Source organism: Thunnus maccoyii, chromosome 18, assembly GCF_910596095.1.
Source record: "Thunnus maccoyii chromosome 18, fThuMac1.1, whole genome shotgun sequence".
Classification (NCBI taxonomy): Eukaryota; Metazoa; Chordata; class Actinopteri; order Scombriformes; family Scombridae; genus Thunnus; species Thunnus maccoyii.
This window is the reverse complement of record NC_056550.1, coordinates 13,211,791-13,236,187: the sequence shown is the minus strand read 5'-3', so window position 1 is coordinate 13,236,187 and position 24,397 is coordinate 13,211,791. Positions and strand designations below refer to the sequence as shown.

At 41.4% G+C, this 24,397-nt stretch overlaps 3 protein-coding genes across 7 annotated transcripts; all 3 read left to right on the top strand.

Moving 5' to 3' along the window:
• The first annotated feature begins 1,179 nt into the window (after positions 1-1,179).
• Positions 1,180-3,674, top strand: LOC121884695 (deoxyhypusine synthase-like). Of its 2 annotated transcripts, none has more exons than XM_042393652.1 (5): positions 1,180-1,333; positions 2,217-2,322; positions 2,403-2,506; positions 2,711-2,836; positions 3,066-3,674. In XM_042393652.1, the coding sequence occupies exons 1-5, from the start codon at positions 1,193-1,195 to the stop codon at positions 3,156-3,158; spliced, it is 570 nt and encodes a 189-aa protein (XP_042249586.1). In that variant the 5' UTR covers positions 1,180-1,192; the 3' UTR covers positions 3,159-3,674. The 2 variants fall into 2 exon arrangements, with proteins under 2 accessions (XP_042249586.1, XP_042249587.1); XM_042393653.1 differs by lacking the exon at positions 1,180-1,333 and adding an exon at positions 1,475-1,531.
• A 3,619-nt stretch (positions 3,675-7,293) lies between these two features.
• Positions 7,294-13,239, top strand: LOC121885001. Of its 3 annotated transcripts, none has more exons than XM_042394160.1 (6): positions 7,294-7,395; positions 8,645-8,871; positions 9,467-11,503; positions 11,611-11,712; positions 12,269-12,331; positions 13,112-13,239. In XM_042394160.1, exons 2-6 carry the CDS (start codon positions 8,652-8,654, stop codon positions 13,138-13,140), a joined length of 2,451 nt encoding a protein of 816 aa, XP_042250094.1. In that variant the 5' UTR covers positions 7,294-7,395; positions 8,645-8,651; the 3' UTR covers positions 13,141-13,239. The 3 variants fall into 3 exon arrangements, with proteins under 3 accessions (XP_042250094.1, XP_042250095.1, XP_042250096.1); XM_042394161.1 differs by lacking the exon at positions 7,294-7,395 and adding an exon at positions 9,230-9,294 and having other exon boundaries at positions 8,780-8,871; XM_042394162.1 differs by lacking the exon at positions 7,294-7,395 and adding an exon at positions 9,206-9,294 and having other exon boundaries at positions 8,804-8,871.
• A 6,359-nt stretch (positions 13,240-19,598) lies between these two features.
• Positions 19,599-24,205, top strand: fbxw9 (F-box and WD repeat domain containing 9). 2 transcript variants are annotated; one of them, XM_042392630.1, is made up of 8 exons: positions 19,599-20,369; positions 20,461-20,608; positions 21,153-22,170; positions 22,358-22,506; positions 22,623-22,826; positions 22,942-23,007; positions 23,295-23,411; positions 23,819-24,205. In XM_042392630.1, exons 1-7 carry the CDS (start codon positions 20,281-20,283, stop codon positions 23,367-23,369), a joined length of 1,749 nt encoding a protein of 582 aa, XP_042248564.1. In that variant the 5' UTR covers positions 19,599-20,280; the 3' UTR covers positions 23,370-23,411; positions 23,819-24,205. The 2 variants fall into 2 exon arrangements, with proteins under 2 accessions (XP_042248564.1, XP_042248562.1); XM_042392628.1 differs by having other exon boundaries at positions 23,295-24,205.
• The last annotated feature ends 192 nt before the right edge of the window (positions 24,206-24,397 follow it).

The following is a 24,397-nucleotide window of genomic DNA, read 5'->3' as shown; positions in this document are numbered from 1 at the left end:
TCTCTTTTGAGCCAGATTAACACAATTTATTTGGAAAAAATCTCAGCCATTGTCTCCCAAAGACGTCCCTCATCTAGTCCTCTTGACATTGTTCCAACCTTTCTTTTTAAAGATGTTTTCAGCTGCTTAGGCCCAATCATACTCTCCGTTGTGAGTAGCTCCCTTAGCTATGGCTGTGTACATGATTACTTTAAATATGCTGTTATGCTGTTAGCCACTCGTAAAAAAATCAAGTCTTGACTCATTACTTCCCAGTACCTATAGACCTATATCCAAACTTCCTTTCATTTCCAAAGTCTTAGAGAAAACAGTTTGTAAGCAACTCCTACATGTCTTTGACAATAATGATATCTTTGATATGTTCCAGTCTGGTTTTTGTCTGAGGCACAGTACTGAAACTGCTCTTCTCAAGGTTTCAAATGATATCCTAATGTGTGCGGATGCTGGGGAGTGTTGGGTTCTGTTGCTGCTTGACTTAAGTGCTGCCTTTGACACTGTTGACCACTCTATTCTCCTTAGTAGGCTTCAGCAATAGGTTGGTATTACTGGGACTGCCCTTGATTGGTTTTCCTCTTATTTGTCAGATAGGACTTTTTCTGTGGCTATTGATGACTGTTTCCTCAAATGCTCCATTGACTTGTGGTGTGCCCCAGGGTTCAATTTTTGGTCCTTTTCTTTTCTCCTTGTACATGCTTCCCCTTGTAGCAGTGGACCGCAGCTCTGCTCCACAGTGAACAGGTTCAGTAACGGTGGAGCTCTGGTTACACCACGATTTAACATTTCAAGACAAGATTTTACCAGCTGATAACGGCAGGAACAGACAGCCGGAGAGTTAAAGAGCTACAGGATGAAATGTGAAGAGGATTTCTGTTGTTTTTGTGGCTGCCAGCAGTGTTTCCTCCTGTGGACAGTCACAGATGGAGAGATTTCCTCCATCAGGTCAGTGCGCTGTTAGCTCCTGAAGCTAAAACTGTCTTCTTGTGAAATAATCCAAGTTAACCACAGACAGGTTTATTTAAAAATGCTTCCTCTCATTATTATTATTATTATTATTATTATTATTATTATTATTATTATCATCATCATCATCATCATCATCATTTTTGTCTGGCCAGGGGATGTCACTGAGGAACTCCTGCCCTCCTGCCTCACACAGTTTATCTCAGCACAAACAGAATCAAACGATTCTTTAATGCCTGCAATCTGCCTAGTGTTTTCCTTGACTGCTTCTTTCACTTCTGCAATCACATTGGAGTTGTCACTGACCATCGTTTCCAGGGGATCCGATCTGCTGTTTATGAGCAGAGAGAAAGACGAGAACTGGGAGAGAATGGTAGTTGTCTCAATGTCTTCAACTCTTCTCTGTTTAATTGCAGGAGGCTTAGACGGTGTAATGGGAAGAAGTGGAAAATCACTTCCATCAGCGTACCTTCACTGGGTCAGGATCTGAGCAGAGATAGTCATGCTAGCTAGCTACTTCCTTATGGTTTATTGGCATCAACCAAAAATAGCCAGGTAGAATTACTGTCAGGTTAGGATAGTTATTTTGTTCACACTATATATTAACACCCATTATATATTAACACCCATTCTGCATGTGCTGCTTGTCTAGGGCTGCAAGACTTAATTGGCACTAAGTCTTGCAGCTATAGTGGCCGCAGGCTACAACATATACTGAGTGCCTTGCTTGCCAACGAACAAGAGAGAATGCAGGCCTACCTGTACCCTGACGAGCTCCTCTCGTCTTCTTCTCGTCTGTCAATTCCTTCGACTGGGTGGTAGGAACGGATCCAGGTCCTCCAATCTGTCGCCAAACCAAGCACTGAGCTCAGTATTGGTTTCAGTTAATTTAGATTAACATATAAACTGAGACAGGAACTAAACCAAAGTGCTTCAGGTAGTATTCATTGTCCATTATGTTCTCAACAAGAGTTTGTCGCTATCAGCAGCATACCAGCTTTCTTGTGTTTGTATCCTCTAGCCACTAGTGGGGATCATATTACTGTGTACTATGGCATATAGAGTTCTCTATTTTCTTTGTCTGGCATATTTTCTACCCAGGTAGTGAGGCTTATTTGTAGGTTGGGACTGTCAATATGAGAAAGATTGAGTGTTCACAAGCCAAAACATATATGATTTGTGAACAGGCATGTGAACCTACAAACAGACTACGTTTTATTATACGAGATCCGAATAATGGTTGGTGTCTGTTTCAGAATAACATCCCAGTGTTCAGCCCTGCCCTGACAGACGGTGCTCTGGGAGATATGTTCTACCTTTTCTCAATTGAGAATCCTGGCTTGATTTTGGACATAATTGAAGGTAAAAGAGTCTTCATTGATGCTTTCTTAATTTGTCTTGCAGTGCTGTAAGTTGGTCATGCATATTGCATTTTATTTCAGACATTTCAAAGTTGAACAACCTCGTAGTGGCTGCTAACAGCACAGGGATGATCACGCTGGGAGGAGGTGTAGCCAAACACCACATATGCAACGCCAATTCCTGGGTCAGTATTTTGCATGTTGAGTTTGAGGTGTTCAGTGTTTCCCATATTTTGAGTTTATTTGGGTAGCTCAGCCAAAGAGATTTGTCCCCAGGACACAAACACACACACACACACACACACACACACACACACACACAAATACTGTATCAAGCTGTTTCCTTTGCTCAGTTTGCTGTTTTGATGCACCACTTTGTCTCCTTCCAGAGAGATGGCGCTAACTATGCAGTATATGTGAACACGGCGCAGGAGTTTGATGGTTGTGACTCTGGGGCCAGACCTGATGAGGCAGTGTCCTGGGGCAAGATCACAGCAGATGCTAAACCTGTGAAGGTATATATTATGTTATATTATGTTAATAGTGGAAGCAAGACTCTATTACGTTTTATTAAAAACAAATATCACAAGCACCATTTATGTCAATTAGGTTAGGTGCACTAAACCTTGTTCATTCATGATATCTTCATCTTAATCAATAACAATCAAGCCTAATAAGAGGGATTGATATCCAACGATGTTTTGCTCTCTGATTTTTAATATACATCTTGTTCTGTCTTTCCAGGTGTTTGGAGATGCTACCATAATCTTCCCCTTATTAGTGGCAGAGACCTTTGCAGTTCATGCTAAGATGACTGCTGGCAAGAAAAAAGAATAAATAAAGGCCTCCTGAAATACCTTAACAGTCAGCATTTTTCTTGGTTATGTTTAATAACAAAAGCATAGAGAAAATCCTTTTGGTCCCTGTGACTTGATATTTTGCTGTCAATAATGCATGTTGACTGTCAAAAATTGTATACAAACTTTAAACTTGTATATATTATCAAAGCTTTTTGTTTTAATTTTACTTTTTAAAAATTGTATTTATTTAAAACAACAATAACAACAACAACAACAAACAACAAAAGGGGAACCAAAAAAGTGAGGGGGGACCTGGCTGCAGAGAAGATGGCAGATCTCAACCATGGAAGACCAGTGTCCTCCAAGGCAAATGTGGTTCTTTTTTGTGGTTTTCAAGACACATTAGTGACTCCAGCAGGTGGTGGTAATGCATCTTATGCTGGTTGCGATGAAATTCCAGATAGAAGTAGGTTTTTTGAGATCTGGTTTGATCCAGTTTATTTTGAATGTATTGTTAAGAGAGCTGAAGTCAATAAAATTTTGCCGATGACAACTGAAATGTTTCTATCATTCTTTGTGGATAAGGTTACTGACATAAGGTCTAAGATATTGCCTTCTTGTACCCCTAGGATTGACCGCCTGGTCGATGTTTCTCTTTTGAGCCAGATTAACACAATTTATTTGGAAAAAATCTCAGCCATTGTCTCCCAAAGACGTCCCTCATCTAGTCCTCTTGACATTGTTCCAACCTTTCTTTTTAAAGATGTTTTCAGCTGCTTAGGCCCAATCATACTCTCCGTTGTGAGTAGCTCCCTTAGCTATGGCTGTGTACATGATTACTTTAAATATGCTGTTATGCTGTTAGCCACTCGTAAAAAAATCAAGTCTTGACTCATTACTTCCCAGTACCTATAGACCTATATCCAAACTTCCTTTCATTTCCAAAGTCTTAGAGAAAACAGTTTGTAAGCAACTCCTACATGTCTTTGACAATAATGATATCTTTGATATGTTCCAGTCTGGTTTTTGTCTGAGGCACAGTACTGAAACTGCTCTTCTCAAGGTTTCAAATGATATCCTAATGTGTGCGGATGCTGGGGAGTGTTGGGTTCTGTTGCTGCTTGACTTAAGTGCTGCCTTTGACACTGTTGACCACTCTATTCTCCTTAGTAGGCTTCAGCAATAGGTTGGTATTACTGGGACTGCCCTTGATTGGTTTTCCTCTTATTTGTCAGATAGGACTTTTTCTGTGGCTATTGATGACTGTTTCCTCAAATGCTCCATTGACTTGTGGTGTGCCCCAGGGTTCAATTTTTGGTCCTTTTCTTTTCTCCTTGTACATGCTTCCCCTTGTAGCAGTGGACCGCAGCTCTGCTCCACAGTGAACAGGTTCAGTAACGGTGGAGCTCTGGTTACACCACGATTTAACATTTCAAGACAAGATTTTACCAGCTGATAACGGCAGGAACAGACAGCCGGAGAGTTAAAGAGCTACAGGATGAAATGTGAAGAGGATTTCTGTTGTTTTTGTGGCTGCCAGCAGTGTTTCCTCCTGTGGACAGTCACAGATGGAGAGATTTCCTCCATCAGGTCAGTGCGCTGTTAGCTCCTGAAGCTAAAACTGTCTTCTTGTGAAATAATCCAAGTTAACCACAGACAGGTTTATTTAAAAATGCTTCCTCTCATTATTATTATTATTATTATTATTATTATTATTATTATTATCATCATCATCATCATCATCATCATCATCATTTTTGTCTGGCCAGGGGATGTCACTGAGGAACTCCTGCCCTCCTGCCTCACACAGTTTATCTCAGCACAAACAGAATCAAACGATTCTTTAATGCCTGCAATCTGCCTAGTGTTTTCCTTGACTGCTTCTTTCACTTCTGCAATCACATTGGAGTTGTCACTGACCATTGTTTCCAGGGGATCCGATCTGCTGTTTATGAGCAGAGAGAAAGACGAGAACTGGGAGAGAATGGTAGTTGTCTCAATGTCTTCAACTCTTCTCTGTTTAATTGCAGGAGGCTTAGACGGTGTAATGGGAAGAAGTGGAAAATCACTTCCATCAGCGTACCTTCACTGGGTCAGGATCTGAGCAGAGATAGTCATGCTAGCTAGCTACTTCCTTATGGTTTATTGGCATCAACCAAAAATAGCCAGGTAGAATTACTGTCAGGTTAGGATAGTTATTTTGTTCACACTATATATTAACACCCATTATATATTAACACCCATTCTGCATGTGCTGCTTGTCTAGGGCCGTGCTAGCATCCCCAGCTACCTGTGAGCATTGTGCAAGTCCCCCCTTCAAATCTCACTGACACAGGCTAGCACACCAAGCCTGTTGGCGGATCCTATGATGGGGATGGCCAACCCCCCGCCACAGGAGTTAGCAGAGAGTCCACAGCTGGAGTGAACAGCTCAACGCCGTCGCCCTGCTTACCAACCCTGATGAGCTTGAGGCCAGTCTGATGGCATGCTGATGTCGCACGTTGATGTGGCAGTGGACGACTCAGGGGACGAGTCCATTAGCCTTGTCTCTGAAGAAGATGAAGAGGATGGTGATGAACCCTTTCTCCTCCCACCAGTTGCAAAGCCAATGGCTGTGGGTGTTGTGTTTAGGGGATCTCTGGTAGGTCTGGTATGGACCTGCATGATGGCCACAAGAGAGCGGCTGCAAATCTTGGCATTGCTCGGCCAGAAGTCCTCACTGAGACCACCACATATCGCTACCATGGATGTATAAAGAGTCGGTTCTGGACTGTGGGACAAGGTACACGTGGTGACAGACCTCTGTCTGTGCCTTCACAAGTGTGCTGTCCAGGCCTCCGGAAGAGCCATGGCCCTGATGGTTGCTCAATAGAGAGCTAGAAGGCTAAACCTATCCAGTCTTTCTCAGAATGAGAAGACTCAACTCCTTGACGTCCCTGTGGACCGGAAAGGCTTATTTGATCCAGTGGCAGCCACCATGCAAAGATGTTGCAAGGAAAAGAAGAGAGAAGATGTGTCTCCCCAGAAAAGTGCCACCTCCTTCCTCCACTGCACCTTGGCAGACGTTTGCCCAAGCAATGCCTCAACAAGGTTACCGCATCCGCAAATGTCAGCCCCAGTGCCAGGCAGGCTCCTGGGATCAGAAACCCTTTGCTGCCAGTGTGACGCAAGGAGACCAAGCCACCGCTCCTGTCACTCTGGGGGCTGGGAAGAAGAGACGCGCTACCTAGTGTGCTGTTACCAGAGGGGGATGGCAGGCTCAGCCAGACACCTGCCCCCCCCTGTTCCTGAGCAAGTTAGAGAGGGCATATTCCAGGCCCTACAAAAGCTGTGCAGAGGCCATGTCGGCACTCACAGTTCATGATCATGCAAAGATGAAGGTCAGACTTGCAGAATGGTCTGTGGAGCCCCAGCTGAGTCATACAAGCACTCACCAGTGCCCAACACAGTAGTGTCCCTCCCCCCTGGTAAAATCATGTATAAAAATATTTTCTGGCGTGCATCCAGACCCAAATGTGAGGGCGCAACCACATTTATTAATAAAAACAATGAAAACTGTGAAAATAAGAGAGGAACGCAACAGGGCTGTGCAGCATCAAATAACACCACAAGGGGGAGCAATAATCAAACTTGTGGTGCAGCGGCCAGCCTGTCTGCTGTAGTAGGCAAATGAGTGGTGCAGCTGCGCAACCCACTATGCCTGATCAGCCCAGCACTGCGACAAGATCAACCCTAGGTCCGCTGGCGGACCGAGCTAAACAGTGGCGTACCTGTGTGGCGTCAGATTGGGTAATTGAGGCTGAAACCAGGGGTCTATGGCCGATATAAGATCTGCGTGCTCTTATTAGTCGAATTTTCTCCTCTCAGTTTGTCCCCTCAACCAAGTTTGCTATCTGATTGCATGGTAAAATAGAAAGAGTAGAGTTTTGACAACATGTGAAGTTACTGAATAGAGCTACACAACTGTGACAGTGAAAGAGCTTGCAGCTACAATCCAGACAGATTTCTGACTGAGATTAAAATCTAAAGTAGTTTTCTGAACAGCCAGTAAAGACTAATTTTGTTTGATTGGAGTCTGGCTCCATCTAGTGTTCTGATGGCATACTGACATTCAGTCCAGCAGGACCTCAGTGTTCACTTCTGATTGGCTTCAACCCAAATTAGCTGATGGTGCACAGACTTGTCTGATCAGCAGCTACTTAAACTCAGGTGTGTCTGCTGCACACTTTTAATCACTTGTGTTCTGTGTTTTTCATCTCCAAGTTCTTAACAAGGTAAAGTGACTGTACTTTTTTTGATCATGAAAGACAAAATGAAAAAAGCATCTTAAGGCTTTAGAAGCTTGATCTTTGGGTGGTGGCAGCTAGTGAAGGGGAAATGAAGCTCCCTGAAGCACAGAATCAATATGAAACAACTGCATTGAAAATGGTTCACTGTTTCGAAGCATTTGATACAGTCAACATCTGCCTGGCAACTATTGATATTACACTTGTATAGCTGAATTAAATCTGAGCCTGAGATGTCAAATTGTAAGTGCTCTTATTGCTTTGATTATTGTTATTTTGTTCAATACAGTCTATTATAAACATGAATCACCTTTAAACAGTCTACAGCTGTTTTTAGATACCATGGCAGATTGATAAGCACACCCTGTATCTTTTTTTCATCACTTAAAACATGTGACGATTAAGCACTTTGGCATCATAATGAAATAAAGATAACATAATGACTTCACTTTCAATTGGTTGTAGTAGATAGATTGCACTGATTCTAACTAGTATTGTGTGTATATCCAAAACCTGATATCTGTGCCATAAAGCTCCATTGCTTTCCAAAACGCATCAATGACCCACATCGTTGCACTGTGACATGTTCCTTCATTACCATAAACGCAGTGCTGTAGTTTCTTTTGAGCCAATCCCATGAACACCATCCTGCTGTTGCAAATGCTCACTAGAGCACCAAATGTGGATTAAACCGCTGTTAAAAAACAGTCCCCAATAAATGCACAATTTGCTCCTGGTCGAGTAACATTTGCTAAAAACTACAGTGGCCAGCTGTTCTTGCTGAACCTTTTTTGAAAATAAATAAATAAAACTATATATTTGTGCTTTTCTTTTATGCCATCAGTAGGAACCACTGAGTGCCACAGATATAGACTTTGGTTGTGGGCTTGTCAAAAATATCTTGGGTGGGTAGGGTCCTGCTGGGTGACTTTAGACTCAGTATTTCTAAAATCCTAGCTGTCGACCTGATTTCTTTATTTCTAGCACTATTGATAATCTGAATACGTAAAACTGACATGTGTCCTTGGATGAAACAATGTATTACAGTAATTAATTTGCCACAGTATTACTTTGCACATGAATGGCCTGTGGGACCAGTGGAAGATGCCTTTAACACTTCAAATAACACATACTGCAGTCAAAATGTGTGTTACAAAATATTTGGTACACTGAAGTTAAGATTTACACTGCTCCTATCACTGCAGTATGTCTAACAGTCCCTCCTTCACCTCTGTAGGTTGAATATGGCAGCAACAGCAGCTGTTGGCAGACCTCCACCAGTTCATCCAGGACCGGATGGAGGGAATGGCACCAACCAGAACCCAGGACCATCATCCCATCCTCAGCACCACGTATCTGCCCAGCCTGTCTTCTACGTCCATGCTCCACATCCACCCCCTTTCCTTCACTACCAGTGGCCCATGCCCTTCTCCTATAACCCCTTTGCTGGCTTCCCAGGCATGGGTGAGTCTTGTTAGTTTTTTTCCATTTTAAATGTTGGCACAATAACATGAACACCTGTGCAACATAATCATCCAATACAATAGCCCTGACATATGTTACTTGTGAAATTTTTTCGTGAAGGTTTTCAAAACTGTTATCAACTTTTAAAGGTGCATAACCACAATTTAGGTCTCATTCAGCCATTCCTTTCAGTAATAATGTCATGACTTACTGGACTTACTGTAGTTTTCCTCTATGAGAGATTAGCAACATGTCAGCTTACCTTACCTTTTTTGCCAGCCAATGAAAAGAGTAATATAATTTGTCTGATTGCTTGTGTCTCTTGACCTGTCAGACTTTACGATTGTCGTTTTCCCAGACCTCAGCAATTTCCCAAGGTCAGATGAATCCCCATGCTCAAAACTTGAACACAGCTTCACAAAGGTTCAAGCTTTAATTTATTCATCTGTACATATATAAAACATACATATACAGCAGATATTGTAAGGTAATACTTATGGTCTTCATTATCCCTGTTTGTTCTCATTGGGAATTATGAAACTGGAACCATCATCTCAGTTCATTTGACCAGTATTTTTTTTTTCCTACCTCTCAGGCTATGGTATGGTCATGCCCCCATTCCCTCCTCCCCCCTACATGGAGGCTCCAGCCTACATCCTGCCCCACCCTCACATCCCACCAGTCGACTACAGACTCTTGCTCCACCCCCAGGTCCACGCTTCCAACGCACCCTACCAGAACCCAAACCAGACCCGCAGAATTCGCCAGCCTCATTCTTTCCCTGTTAGAGAAACTGTGAATTCTGAGGTCCAAACAGAACCCCCACAGAGAGGTGGAGATGGTTATGGTGGAGGAAGCCCACTCATCAGCTCAGATTCTGGACATGGAGCTGCCTTAAGCTCTTTATCCTCCTCGCGCTCCAGCTTACAAAAACAAGGATCTCCCTCAAGCTCTCCATCTTCCTCACACTCCTGCTTACAAAAACAAGGATCTCCTGAGGTTAAGAATTATAGCTTACCCAGCAGACAAAAGAAGAAAGATTTCCAGGTTGACAGGACATGCACAAGTAGCTCAGTTAAACATTGCTTCAACATCCTACATCCTACAGGAATGAAGACTGTCCAACCTTGTATCAGAGCAACTGTAGAAACACAGAATAGGTGTAAAGACAGTGTAGGTCAGGAGAATTTAGTCTCTTACAGAAACGCTCACTGCAATATGTGGTCAGTGAGTTCTACAGGCAGTATGACTCCTGTGTGTAACTCTTCTCAACGAGAGGACGAAGTTGTCAAAGAGAGACGTGTCTCTGTTCCTGACATTCTGATGAGTTGGGGAGGTGGCACACCACAAGCGGCCATACTGAAAATGGCAGACAAGGTGCTGTCTCAGAATGAAGACCAGCTGCTGTCTTCTGAAGTAGAGCATGAAAAGTGTGTTTACCAGAGTCCGACTGAGACAAATAATGGTCCATTGGTGGCTGATGCTGACGGGATCTTAAGTTCTACGGACAGTGAACTTGTTTTCAAGATCCTCAAATTGCCTTTTGCTCTAGATGAGCTCCTCTCAGAGTCCAAAATAGAAAATGATCCAGTGGGATTGGTTGGTTCTGTACAGCATAGCTTACCCTACAATGATGAACTGCTGCATTCACTAAACAAATCCCAGAAGCTCCCTGACTGTGAGCTAGAAAATGACAGTGAGACAAATCCACATGAAGACACCACAGAGATCATTCCTTATCAAATGTCTTTAAGTAGTGGTCAGATGAAGAGAAACATGAATGAGTCTGTGTGGTCTGTGGAGTCTCTAGCCCCCTTTGTCCCCACTAAGGATTGGCTGACGCAAAATGGCATGTTTGAGTCTGAAGCAATTGTTGAGATGACAGAGGAAGCTAAAAATGGCCAACTGTCACCTCAAAATGACAACCTAATTATCAAAGCTAGTACAGAAAGGAGGCGCAGTCGGAGGTTTTCTTCTATATTTAGTACCCCAGCTGAGAAGCTAAGCCTACCAAAGATGCCAGAAATGGAGAGTGAAATTGATGACTCTGATGACCTCATGAGAGGACTGTCAAAGCAAGGCCAGAGTGTTGCTCCTTCTGAAAAGGACCCCTTGGCTTTCTCAACTTGCCTGAGTAAAAACCACTTATCTACCCCAACTGAAGAGGATGTTGGTGAAAATAGGTCTTCTGAACCTGAGGCTAATCAAAGCCCAAACCAGGAATCTTATATTGTAACTGAGCAGCAAGTGAAAAGCCCCTATAAAAGCCCAAACCAGGAATCTCATATTGTAACTGAGCAGCAGGTGAAAAGCCCCTGCTCTCCTGAGCAAGAAGAAACTCTTGTCTCAAACTCTGCAGCAGGGAAGAAAATCCTGTCTACATGCCACTCTGATAACACAGTGGACATGAGGGTGGAGGATGGAGTATATGGGAATGAAGAAGATGGTCAGGTGAGAAACGAGCAACTATGCATCCCTGTGGCTCATCAGAAAATAGTCGAAGTGTCTCCATCCAAGGGACATTTGGTGGACTGTGGCATCCAATGTTCTGAATTACAGGAGCCGAAATGCTCATGTGAGGAGTTGAAAACCAACATGGGACCAAATGGAAAACACCTTTTTAAATATTCAGGTTATCTGCAGCTTAATTCAACAATATTAAAAATTTAGCTGTGCCCTTTTTCCTCTTAGGAAAAGCTTTGTAAATGTGTAGTGCCTTAACCGTTACTTGTCTCATAGATATGAAGAAAGACAGCAATGGCAAGGCTGAGGGATTCTTCATAAATGGACACATGCAGAAAAACCACAGGAGGCATGGTCAGTGGAGGAACAAACGTCAAGGTAATATATGTGGTTTAAAATCAGAGTGCCAAATGTGTGCAAGTTGTCAAAACAAAGTGTACATGTTGTCATTTTCCAGTACAAATGTCAGTGTGCTGTCCTATGAGATGTTCATGTTAATGATCAGTCTTAAACACCTGAAAACTTGGCATCAAATGTTAAATGTGTCTCTACAACATTAAATCCAGTATTCATGACTAAATAAGCGACAAAACAAAAGTTTAACAATATAAAAAAATCATCTTCTTTGGGAATGTGTGGCTATGGTTTGATCTGGTATAACTGACTGTGAGTAAACATAAGATTTTGATTCAAGTGTTGCTAAATTCTGATTAGTGGACAGAAGTATGTGATATCACCTTTTTTCCAGCGGAAAACCCCTGACCTCAAACCAGATAGAGCATAGACAAAAAACATACAGAAATCTCTAATGGGGAAATAACCAAAATAGTTCTGACTCTGGCTAAAAATGGTGTGATCATGTAAGGTCCCATGACCTTCAGAATCTGATTAAGAAAACAGTTTTTAACAGCATTATTTCTTTCTTGGTCGACAGAAAAGCACGGCAGTCAGCAGGAGGCCTACAACGGATACTGTGGCAAGCCTGGAAAATCAAAGGGTGAGATTCTCAACTTCATCCTCTTGCTCCATTATTGCTGATGGTGATAATGTGGTGCAGATTGCTGAGAAAATGAAGGCAGTCATTCCAAAGACTACAGTAAAATCAGTGTAGTCTTGTTTGTGTAAGCATGTGAGAAGAGTGTCTTCAATCTCTGGTTCAGACCAAACATCCGTGCAGATAAAATTATCATCTGCAATTGGCCGAATATTGATATTTCTGTCTATAATGACAAAAACTAATGCTCTTATCCCAATAAAACCTCAAAGAGTAATCTAGTGCAACTTGACTTTGTGTCATGTGATTTTTAAGGATTGGATCAAAGTTTTTCAGGTGCTGTAAAACAGTCAGGTGTCCATGTGAACACTGAAAGAGGTTTTCCTCGCTGTAATTACTCCCTCTGTTCATACTGGTCTAATGTTGAAAGATATCGACTTGACTCATTTGGAGCATGTGAAGCTTCATATTAGCTTCAGATAACCTTTTAAATACATTTGTGCACAGGAGGACTGTGGATTTAGTCCCCTATCACTAACATTGTTAGTGCATTACGAAGGGATCTTCCAATGGTCCTGTAATGTAACTGCATGTATGTGTGACGCCATCTGCTACCACTGGATGGTGTCATACACATTCAGATCCTGCCATAATGGTTTTTAGGGAACTGATATCATTGTACAAAGGTTCCTACTGTACTCACTCATTTTATACTTGCCGAGTGTGCAACACCAACAGATGGAAGCAGGTTTTCTTAGCCTTAATGCAGTTTGTTTCTTCTAGGTGGAAATGGAAGAAACCCACAGTACTGAGCCCTGACCACACTCAACAAGACACTTGGTTTTAAAGAAAGAATTTAATATTAAAATGAAATTAAAATGTGTTTTCAATAAATGTTTTGTATATGTCAATATTTTTCTCATGTTTTATTTCTTAACATGGTTTAAGATATCTTAACCACAAACTGCTGTTTAGTTTTTCCTTTAACTTAATGCACAGCTTGTAGGTTTACTTTGTGACTGTTTTTGTTTTTTCCTGAGAAACCTGCTAATTAGAATTCCTGCTTATACCCAAAGGGCAGTATTTCGAAAGAGTTCAGTATGCAAAAGAAGACAGACAAAAAGCAGGAACCTTTTCCAAGAAAAAGTTTGAACCCATCAAATCTGCAGCTGGTGTTGACCGAAGGCATCGCACATGCTGCTTGGAACAATCCTCCGATTTTAGTTATGGAATATTTTATTGCCAGAAGAAAGTACTTGTCACTGGGAATGTGATAAATATTCATTTTGTAATGAAGTTTGCGTTTGCATCAGATGAAGTCATCTCCAGAGTCTTTGAAGTCAGACTTTTATTTGGAACTTAGGAACTATTTAGAACTATTTCATTTGTTAATGAGTCAGTCTGCTAATAATTATTTTTGCTGGGATTATTTGGAGATGCAGTTTTGTCAGTTTAATTGTTAATCTGTAAGTGAGCTTTTTATTTTTTTTAATCTTTTTACAAAATACTTATGTGATTCCTGATAACTTTTTTCTGACTCTTTGACTGGAGTCATTCCATAGTAGCAACAGCTGGGACCACCTCCTCATGATTTATGATAGCATGCTAGTATGATTAATAGCCCTCAATGGATAGCTTCCAAAGGTAGTCATCTCTTTAGTAATGTACATTTGAATTGCAGAGATGAGGATAACAGCTTACTCTGTTCTTGACCAGTAGGGGAGAACGGGGTAACATGAGCCACTTTTTACATTTGATGTTTTTACTGCAAAAAAGTGTATTTGTTTCAAATAAGTTACTATATATACCTCAGGTTGTTGTGTACCCATGGAAATTAAAATAAGTTATCTAATTATTATGGTTTTAGAATAATGAGACATCAAAAAAAGTTAGTTCTATGGCACAATTTGCCCAAAGGTAGGGGTAAAATTGAGCGCTCTATGGGTAAATAGTGCTACCATTAAATACTGATATAAAAATTACACAAACAAATTATAAAATTAAAAATAATTTTGAACTTTATTAATGCCATCAATTTAACAAAAGCAAAAACGTGTACTTTTAAGTAAAACCATATGTTTGTGTCTTGTTGTTCAACATTTTCAGTAAAGATTAGACTGTGATCTTTGTGTGTTAGCTACAGAAAGAATGTTTGTGTAAATGTGCTTTTGTGTATACAGATGAGTGACAAATTAAAGGAAAAACTGGTCCAGGTCTGAATGCTTGACCCTTACAGTGAGGGGATCTGGGGGCTCTGTTATGCTGTGGGGGGCATTTTGCTGGCATGGTTTGGGTCCGCTTGTCTCCTTAGAGGGAAGGGTCACTGCAAATCTATACAAAGATGTTCTGACTGATCAACTTTATCCTATGATGAAACATTTCTATCCTGATGGGAGTGGTCTCTTCTGGGATGACAATGTCCCCATCCAAAGGGCACGAGGGGTCACTGAATGGTTTGATGAGTATGAAAATGATGTGCATCATATGGTATGACCTTTGCAGTCACCAGATCTCAACCCAGTTGAACTCCTATGGGAGATTTTGGACTGTCATGTTAGACAGCGCTCTTCACCACCATCATCACAACACCACATGAGGGAATATCTTTTTGAGGAACAGTGTTCATCCCTCCAGAAGAGTTCCAGAGACCTTAAAATCAATGCCAAGGTGTATTGAAGCTGTTCTGGCAGCACATGGTAGCCCAACACCTTACTGAGACACTTTATGTTGGCTTTTCCTTTAATTTGTCACCTGTCTGTATGTGCAGCATGTTTGTGTGTGGCTTAAACTTAACATTAGTCAACAATTAGGTATTTATTCATCAACACTGTAGCACTTGTAACAGGGTTCAAACATGAACAGGGTCTCTAGAATATCAGAAAATAATTTTGGGGGGTAAACTGAGCCATTGACTCAACTTGCCCCAACATCACTGGCTCATTTTACCCCACAACCTCCATTTTGACAAAACTGTTTCATACAGTGGCTCAGATCCATAGTTATGCTAAGTTTATGACCTTATTTTGTAGTTTAGAGTGACTTAAATTAACATGTAATAATGTCTAAAACTTTCTAATTAAGATACAGGATTGATAACTTTAGTAACATGATGAATTCACTTAGCATGACAAGTCTTTTTTTTGCTCTGTTTTGCTGACCACTCTCTTCATGTGCTCGAGTCCAAGATGGATTGAGTAATGTGAACTATACTTTCTTAATTTGTGGTCACATGATTACTTTTGTTTATGGTTACCTAGATAAAGGGGGTGGCTCATTTTACCCACTGGCTCTATTTACCCCTTTCTCCCTTGTAGCAGAGCTCTGCAGAGGGATGCCCATCGTCTTGTGAGGGTTCCATGTTACAGACCAAGCTCTGGAAAACAAATCAACAATTCATGGATTGAACAATTCCAGGCCCTGCTAAAGATGACACACCACAACCATCCAGATGAAGCCTTTGCACGAGACAAATAAAATGCATAGTAACATGCACACACGTATAATTTGTGATGAGCTGCAACAAGCCTGGTGTTGTGGGAAATAACCAGGCAAGGATTTACAGAAAGGAAATCAGGTCAGGTGGTTGGCATGTTACTTATCAGAATCTCACTGACTCAGTGTTTAAGTGTCAGTTGGTGACATACTTTGCTTTGAAGGCTCACAGAGTCTTGATGGTGACTGTTTGTGTGTTGATGCAGTTACCGTTCAGTGCTCTGTAGTTTCATCCTGTGTCTGTCTGACATCAGCGTTCCTCCACCCTAAGCTGCCCGGAGAGGTTCAAAAACACCCAGTATTCACAAAACATACGGATTCATGTAAGTCTTATACACTCTGGCTGTACCAGAGTTGTGTGTTTGGGTATGATTTACATAACTTTCAGGGACACATACCAAAAGCCGCGTCCCCAAATGATAAAATGCTGATTTTTGGGTCAGTGGTTGTGGTTAGGGTAAGTCTCTAAGATATCAATATAAGTCTATGTAAATACCCCAAAAGTGACACAAGTAAACGTGTGTTTGTGTATGGCAGTGGTTATATGATCTCATCATGTACATTAACTACAGGTTTATGCTGTATGTCTACACGATACAACAAATATTCATTGTGACTCAGTATTTGTGTGTGTGACTGTGTAATTATCTGTCTTTCTAAATTGTATCTGATTGTTGCCAACAAAAGCTTTTGAAGTTTTGTTTAAAACATCAGCATGAATCTTAAGATCTTGAGAAAAAATTGAATTTATTCACCTAAATTTATTCACCTAAATCCCCTAAACTACTGAGAATCTGGTTTAATGTTTGCAACCCCAGACAGAAGAAATGGACCTCACAGAACAAACTTGGCATGAATAAATGCATGAAAATGATGATTTGCAGTGACTTTGTATTTGAAGAGGATCTTGTGGTATTTAAGGCTAGCCTAAACAAAATGTCTGGATAAGTTTTAGACTTAAAGAAAATATTTAAATTGAGCAAACTAATAACCTCAATTCTTCAGCTTGTCTAGTCCACAAATTAACCTACAACTATTATTATGATTAATAATAGTATTAGTCATAGCAGCATGTTGTTCAGACAATACAGTAACCTACTGTAAGTAACTTGGTAATAGCACTCAGCGGATCAGAGAGGGCTGTAAATTTTCGTTGTGGCCAATGAAAGCATTGTAAAACTTATGAGTAAAAGTCTTTCTTGTGGCTGTAAAATGTGAGATATGATAACGCAGTCAAAACATTAGTCAGGCCAAGAGTGTTTTCTTTGCAGCACAGTGGTAAAGAGACATTTGCTAAAAGCTCTTCTGTCTGTCTGGAAACAGTTTGTCCAAACTCAGGAAAGAGAGGGGAAATTAATGGGGTGCAGTAGTTTGGATTAAAAAGTGTAATTAAAAGGTGCACTGGTGCAATCTCAGCAGCAGTCTGGTTAGGGGACAAGTAATGGCTTCTATTTCTGCTGCGTACTTATTTTGTTAGTTTCTCCTCAGCAACTGTTTCTTTTGCAATATTCCTTTTGGAATAAAACTGGTTGGTAGGTCATACTAACAAACTATACATAATGTTCAGTTAGACTTTTGCTAACCACAGTAATGCAATGACCTGCTGGTTTAAGACTGTGGCAAGTTTAGGTCACAATAAAACTAAGCAGAATCATCCGAAAGATTTAGTATGTCCAGAGGTGTTAGTATGATACCTGGGAGTTTACCCTGGCTGGCTCAAAACAAGTGTCAAGCCAAAGAAAACGTAAAATGAATTGGAGCTCTGTGATGGAGAAGGGTCTTGCTGCGGACTTGCAGACTGATGTACAGGTTTTATGGGTACCAGTGCATGTGGGCATCCACGGAAATGAAGTAGAAACCAAGAAGTTGCAATAGCAGTAAGCAAGATAGAGGCAAAAGCTTTTATATGGAGCAATGGCAAAAGCCATGGGACAGGGATACTAAAGGAAAGCATTTGTATCAGAGTCAACAAGAGGTGGGAGAGGGAAGGCCGCAGGAGGAAAACAGGAGACATGAGTGCCTGATCGGCAGAATAAGACTGGGACACACAAACTTGTGTGGTATACAGTCTTGGCTGCAATCGTATGGAAACTATGGATCACATCTTTTTCTTTCATCGTCTCAAATATACAAGACAAAGACAGCTGTTAAAGAATGAACTGGAAATTCTATTTTAAAACATGTTGTCACTTCATCACGGGGTTTAATTAAAGCTGCAAGCAGTGTTGGTCAGGACCTTGCACTCTGGCCCATCGGGATCAGATCATTTTGCTTTTTAAAAATGAGGAACATTTCTTACAAGTGGGGCGTGCTTTTATTTTGAAAGTTTGATTGACAGGATGAGAATTTTCTGCAGGGTGAGACATGTCTGTCTTGCTCACACCTGTGTCATCAAAATTATGCAAGTTTTGGGCCCATTCCCTTGAATTTCAATTAGTAAATTGAAAACTCTTGATGAGTTTGTGTGTAAAACAAATTAATTTCCTAATTTTCATCAAGTTTATTTTTAGAAAAGTAAAGACTTTTAACCCACATGACCTGGTCAAAGTTTGATTGAAATGTGTACTGTCAGGTGTGTAGAGACAATAAGTAACTGCAGCTGGACACAGAAAAATACTTATATATTTGAATGGAGAGTGTGAGTATCACACCCTGCCTGGACTTTGTGTGTTTTTTGGTCTTTTTATGTTCTTGTGTTCTTTGGGGTCTCCTGGTTTGCAGTTCTGTTTAGTCCTTCTGGTCATATGATTCTTGTTATATTTGGGTGGTGGGTTTGGACTGCCTTTTGTTGTTTAGCCTAGTGTGTTGTACTTTAGTTTAGGTTCATGATGGTTCTTGGACAGGTTGGTGTGGGTTGTATTTAGAGTATTGTGTTTTCTGGGTTTTGGTTTTTACCTGACAGTGAGCCAACCGCTAGGTGCTTGGGCCCTAATAAAGGAAAAACTGCAGTACACAGCTATAAATTTTAGTTTTGATTTTATTTTTCTGCAGCACTTTATCACTAAACTGTCACTCTCACTCAATGAGCTCCATTTGACCCCCACACCCATCTCCCCCCTCCTAATCTCTCTCTCTCCCTCTCAGTTGGAGAGGAGAATGTCACTCTTCTTGTGAAATATCCTCATAAATCCCATGACGTTGGCCAAATCCTACATTAAAAATCACATTTTTTTTTTGTGGGAAATTTCATCTTGAATCGATTGATACAGGTTTTAAAGTGGTCAGACTTATAGTTTAGACATCAGAACCATTTGTTTGACACAAAGTCCATGTCTAGAGATTGCCTCCCCATTGGTTTATATTGTAAGGTGTGATGTGGCACTACAACTTTCAGGGCTTACATTATCTAAAATGTTTGAGTTATTACAAAGTTTTTAACAACTTTTGTTCAGCACAATGTCATAAGTAATGTATTCAAGTTTGAAGCCGATACCATGAACGCCCTAGTAGGAGATAGCGTTTCTTGGGGGTCCAAAATTGGGGCAAAGTCGTACTTTGATGGGCATATTGCGGACTTCCTGTTGGATTTAGGTCAGGGGTGTCAGCATATGATTTGTAGGTCTTGATGAGACGAATAATTGAGTTTTGGTTCAATCTCTCTACGACATTCCTACGGGTCCTAGGGGGTCAAATTAAGGGTTGAAGTGGCGTAATAATAAAGAAAGAAGAAGAAGAAAGAAACAAACACACGAAATACAATAGGGTCTTCGCCCCTTTGGAGCTCAGGCCCTGACAATAGGGTCCTCGCCTCGACTACTGTTTTACAGTAGTCCTCTGCCTTTTGGGCTCGGTCCCTAATAACAAGAATTTAAGAACTATGTAATTCAACAGTTGGTGGCGATAGTGGTTCGAATGTTGGCAATTCGTCATTAAACCGGAAGTAGAAGAAAAAGAAGCTGATTTGAATTTGTAGTTCGCCTTGATAACAGCTGACAAATGACAGTTGATAATCCTTCATTACATGGGATTTCAGTGTTAATTTGGGAACCAGCAACATGTTTATATCGTAACAGTGGTCACCAGCTGACTCGGGCGACGACTTTCGACCAACGACTGGCGTTGTCAAAGAGAGGCAGGGCTTGTTATTAGTAACATTTAGCAGTAGCTTCTTGAAGCTAACGGTAACTTGCTGTGTTACAGCTTTAGTTCGTCGTTTTTGCTTTAACGTTAGGTTCCTTATATGAAGTTGAGAGACATATATTGCCGGTAGCTAGTCAATGAAACCGAAAAGAAAAGGACTGTGGATTGTGTTTATGGCAAGTCGCTTTGTTCATGCACCATTTGTAATGTTACTAATGTAGCTTACGTTATAAACCTATAACAGCTAGCATTTTGTCAGTTTTCACTCTCAAAAATAGTTGAGGTTTTATGTATGAAATTACATGAAACCAGCAATAGAGAATAGAGGTAAAGTAATGTTGCTTTAAAGTGCATAAGTTAGTGTACTGAGAGGAGAAAAGATGATGTCTGAGGCAGGGACAGATGGTGAACAGGGCGGACCCCCTGTGAAAACCCAGATAAGTGAAGCTTCCAGGCCTGACCTGCATGGGTGAGGCTTTCTTTTATCCTATATCAACGTGCTGTTCATATGACAAAATGACATGAGATTATTAAATAAATCTTCTTCATATTCCTTTCAGTCTTCTGCCAGGTGGCCATGCATCCTCAGCAGATGTTAGCCCCTCTCCTGCTGCAGAGACCAGTGGCTTGTTGTCATTACCATGGGAGATGGTGACCCACATTGCCTCTCACCTTCCAGCTGAGTGTGTCATCACAGTGCTGCCAAAGGTTCACTTTAAAGATTTTTTGACCCATAACTTCCAGAAAAATCTTTTGGAGTCAAAGTTTCTTGCTTATTTGTGTTGTCTCAATGACTAGATTATACATTCACTTATGGATCCTTAAGTTTGTTGTTTTAGAGTTTACTGTTTGTTTTCCTTGACAGTTTTTAATCTATTTTATCTAGTTTTTAATCTAGTTTTATTTCACTTTATATTATTATTATTATAGCTTCTGAATCTACTTTATTTTATTACATGTCCGTCATTATTATTTCTTGTGTGCATTAGTCTCATTGTTTTTACTGTTTATTGTCTACACTTGTTCTGTCTTATTATTGGCCTGTCAGTCATCTGTCTTTGAATTGCACTAACCTGTATGAAGTGTTATACAAATATAAGTTTGATCGATTGATTAAAACACAGGAAAGCAGGTATAAGTTTCCAGAATCAAACTGGCTTAGACTTTCATAATGATAAGTTAATATAATCAATTAAGCCATATCTTGATGATGAAGCAAACTCTCTTGAATCCCCCCTCCTCATTTTTTCAGGTCTGTCATGCACTTAGCAACGTGGGCAAAGACAGCACTGCTTGGCAGCTCCGGGCACGCAGACTAATAGGATCCCAAGCTGGCTTTCCGGTGGGGCCAAGGGAGGAGTTTGACTGGCCCACTGCTTGTCTGGAGATGGAGCAGCTGATCACCTGCTGGATGGGTCAAGCACACCTTGTGGCCAGACAGACCCAAGAGGATGAGGAGGAACAGGAAAGAGTGAGGCAGCAGCAAAGAGCAGGGCAGGATGGAGAACCAGTAGCAGAGGCACAGGAAGCTGGGAGAGAGGGTGTTGTAGAGGGAGTCGCAGTGCAGGAGGTTGCATATGGTGTTGATGAAGGAATGGAGGTGGCATTGGAAGGTCAGGATGGTGAATTGCAGCCTGCTGCAGGTGAGGACCAACTGGCAAGACTGAGGGAGGAATTGGAAGAGAGACTAGAGGATGATGCAGGGGCACTAATGGAAGGAGAAAGGGACCACAGGGTGGTGTTGGTTGATGATGAGCAGCAAGATGGTGCTCTTAATCACCAAGAGGACATGGAAGACCCCAGGTATCTGGGTAATGAAAGACATGTAGAGATGGAGCAACGTCAACCCCCCAGAAGTCCTAGCCCACCCCCAGCACTAGAGTGTATCACCCTACCTTCAGGTCACATTGCCCAGGTCAACTCAGTCCTCCTTGTGGGGGGTGAGGGGGCAGTTTGTGCCACAGGGTCCAGAGACTGGAATGTTAAACTGTGGGATCTGCAGGCAGACTCTAGTAGCATGCTGCTACACACGTTGGGTGGGCAGGGCCACTTCAGCACCCATCTGGGCTGGGTCTGGTGTCTGGCATCTCAGGGACCTCTGCTTGCGTCAGGGGGCTTCGACAGCACAGTGAGGCTGTGGGACCTACAGGCAGGTGGGGCAGAGAGGGGCCTGATCAGGGCTGGGGCTGCTGTCCTCTGCTTGTCCTGTCAGACGGATGTGTTGCTGGCTGGTACATTTGACAAGAAGGTCAGCATGTATGACACCAGAGGTGAGTGGGTTTAACATAAATTGCATTTCAATTTAGTGCGTGTAAAATGTGTGTGCATAAAGTGCCAATAAAAATAATTCCTCAGGCAATATTCTTACAAATTTATGTTATGTTTTTTTGTCTTAGCAGTCAGCTAGCATAGTTCACTTAGTTTCTGAGATTGATTATGTCATAATTTTGTCTACAGCTGCTGAACCACTGGTGAAAAGCATCCGTCTCCATGGCAATGCTGTAATGTGCCTGGCTGCAGATGACAAGTACATCATCTCTGGGAGTAAAGACTGCACTGTGGCTGTCTATGACCGCAGGGCGGACAAAGGCTTGAACAAAGTTCGGGTAGATGGAAGCACACAGACACATTTGTTGTTTCTGAAGAAGTTTGTGTGCAGATATGCTCAGATACACTCTTATACCTGCAGTAGACTAACTCCAACCAACCTCTCCATTTCCAGCTGGGCTCTTACTTGCTGTCCATGAGCCACAGTGACAAAGAGGTGTGGGCTGGAGACAACAGGGGCATGCTCCACTCCTTTTCCATGCAGGCGGGGGTCTTAAAACCTCTGTCCCAGTTTGATGTGGGACACACAGCCTTGGTCACTGGCATCCACAGGACCCCTGGAAGCCTCTACACCTGTTCATCTGATCGTACTGTCAAGGTAGGATGAGGCAAATGCTTTGTTGCTTTGTTTCTTTAGTGAACTCCACCACTGAACATTCTTAAGTTGTAGTTTCTCTCACAGCCTTTGGTGTTTTTTCTTGTCTGTGTTGCAGGTACACATCCCCTGTGCACCTCCGAGGACGTTATGCACTCTGCGTCACCAAGCTGGAGTGAATGGGGTTAGTACTTAATACCACATCTCATGGACATTCAAAATATCAATTGTTAATTAAATTATATAAAGATGAGTTTATATTTAACAACATACGTAACTTGAGAGCAAATTAACAATTTGTACAATGAACAGAAAGTTAAGAAGTATCAGGTGTCTGTGAGGATGTAGTTTGTGGTTTTTCTATGTCTTTTAAATATATTTGTAGTTGATTCATTCAGGTTCATCCTCATTTCTGAAATGTCTTTCTCCCTGTGTCTTCTCAACCATACCCCTCCTGTCTTCAATTACCAGCTGAGTGTGGAGGCTGGAATCCTGGCTGTAGCCTCAGGGGACATGTGTGTGGAAATCTGGAGGCCCAGAAAATGAAAGAACAAGACCAGCACACTTTATGTCAAGACTTGAAAGCAGGTGGTGACAAAGCCTGATGCCATTCAACACTGTATTGGTCCTTCAGAATTTGGAAAACCTGGAGTGTAAGATGTTGAAAAAGGAAAAAAAACAAAAGAAATGTCTCTCTTGCCTTGCTGGCTGGCTGGCTATATCAAGAGAGATGTAAGTAGTAACTTAACAAATGAACACTAGGAGGTAGGACTGGAAATGAAGAGAATTGAGCCCCTTGTTGCACACGTGGGCAAATTAATTTATTTTGCTGCACTGCCAAACACAGATGTTAAAAAGTGTCAGTTGTGCTTAAAGTCTCTAGAGTTTTTAGAAATATTTGCTGCAGTTGTTTAATGGTAATTCATTTTTCAATGCATTTTTAATTTCTTGTTTGGCATTTTTTTAAAGATCCTTTGTTCACCTTTATTTGACAGTTGAAAGTGTATCTCCGAGGCTTGGATCTAACCACGGCGGATATGTGGTGTGAGTCTTAATCAGTAGGCCACCAAGGTGCCCCTTGTCTGACATTCTTCTGCAAACAAAAACGTGTGTGTGAACACTGGCATCGTGTTTATCGCTGATGTTTGTCCCGTGCACTCATTTGCCATTTTGTGCCAGTACTCGAAGCTCTCATAGACACTGTTTGAAGAAGTGTCTGTCTAGCACATTCAAAAGGTGTGGAAACTACAGACATTTAAAGGCTTCACAGTACTTGCATGCTCTCAAACTGACTGAATCCATTACAGTTACTGACATTTTATCAAAAGCATTACAGTTACTTGTCATGTATAGTGAAATAAAGCCCTCTGTGACACACACGATTGTATTTGTAAAGCTATTTATTGGAACACAATCAGCAGTGCTAATGAATATTATTTTACTTGTAAGTGTGTCTGGTCCTGCATTGTTCCACTGCCTCAACAAAGCAGCAGTGTGTATGTATGTTTGTGTATTTTAGTTTTAACAATTATTTAACCGCTTGGGTAAATCTAACTATAAGTAATTTACACAAT

What these genes read in the sequence shown, in the direction of transcription:
- LOC121884695 (XM_042393652.1), top strand. Translation starts at nt 1,193, where the DNA reads ATGCCTGCAATCTGCCTAGTGTTTTCCTTGACTGCTTCTTTCACTTCT. An exon ending in ACGAGAACTGGGAGAGAATG is followed by an intron (nt 1,334 to 2,216) that starts GTAGTTGTCTCA and finishes TGTCTGTTTCAG; the next exon opens with AATAACATCCCAGTGTTCAG. An exon ending in CAGATGCTAAACCTGTGAAG is followed by an intron (nt 2,837 to 3,065) that starts GTATATATTATG and finishes CTGTCTTTCCAG; the next exon opens with GTGTTTGGAGATGCTACCAT.
- fbxw9 (XM_042392630.1), top strand. Translation starts at nt 20,281, where the DNA reads ATGATGTCTGAGGCAGGGACAGATGGTGAACAGGGCGGACCCCCTGTG. An exon ending in AAGGCTTGAACAAAGTTCGG is followed by an intron (nt 22,507 to 22,622) that starts GTAGATGGAAGC and finishes CTCCATTTCCAG; the next exon opens with CTGGGCTCTTACTTGCTGTC. An exon ending in ACCAAGCTGGAGTGAATGGG is followed by an intron (nt 23,008 to 23,294) that starts GTTAGTACTTAA and finishes TTCAATTACCAG; the next exon opens with CTGAGTGTGGAGGCTGGAAT.
- LOC121885001 (XM_042394160.1), top strand. Translation starts at nt 8,652, where the DNA reads ATGGCAGCAACAGCAGCTGTTGGCAGACCTCCACCAGTTCATCCAGGA. An exon ending in TGCTGGCTTCCCAGGCATGG is followed by an intron (nt 8,872 to 9,466) that starts GTGAGTCTTGTT and finishes CCTACCTCTCAG; the next exon opens with GCTATGGTATGGTCATGCCC. An exon ending in GTGGAGGAACAAACGTCAAG is followed by an intron (nt 11,713 to 12,268) that starts GTAATATATGTG and finishes CTTGGTCGACAG; the next exon opens with AAAAGCACGGCAGTCAGCAG.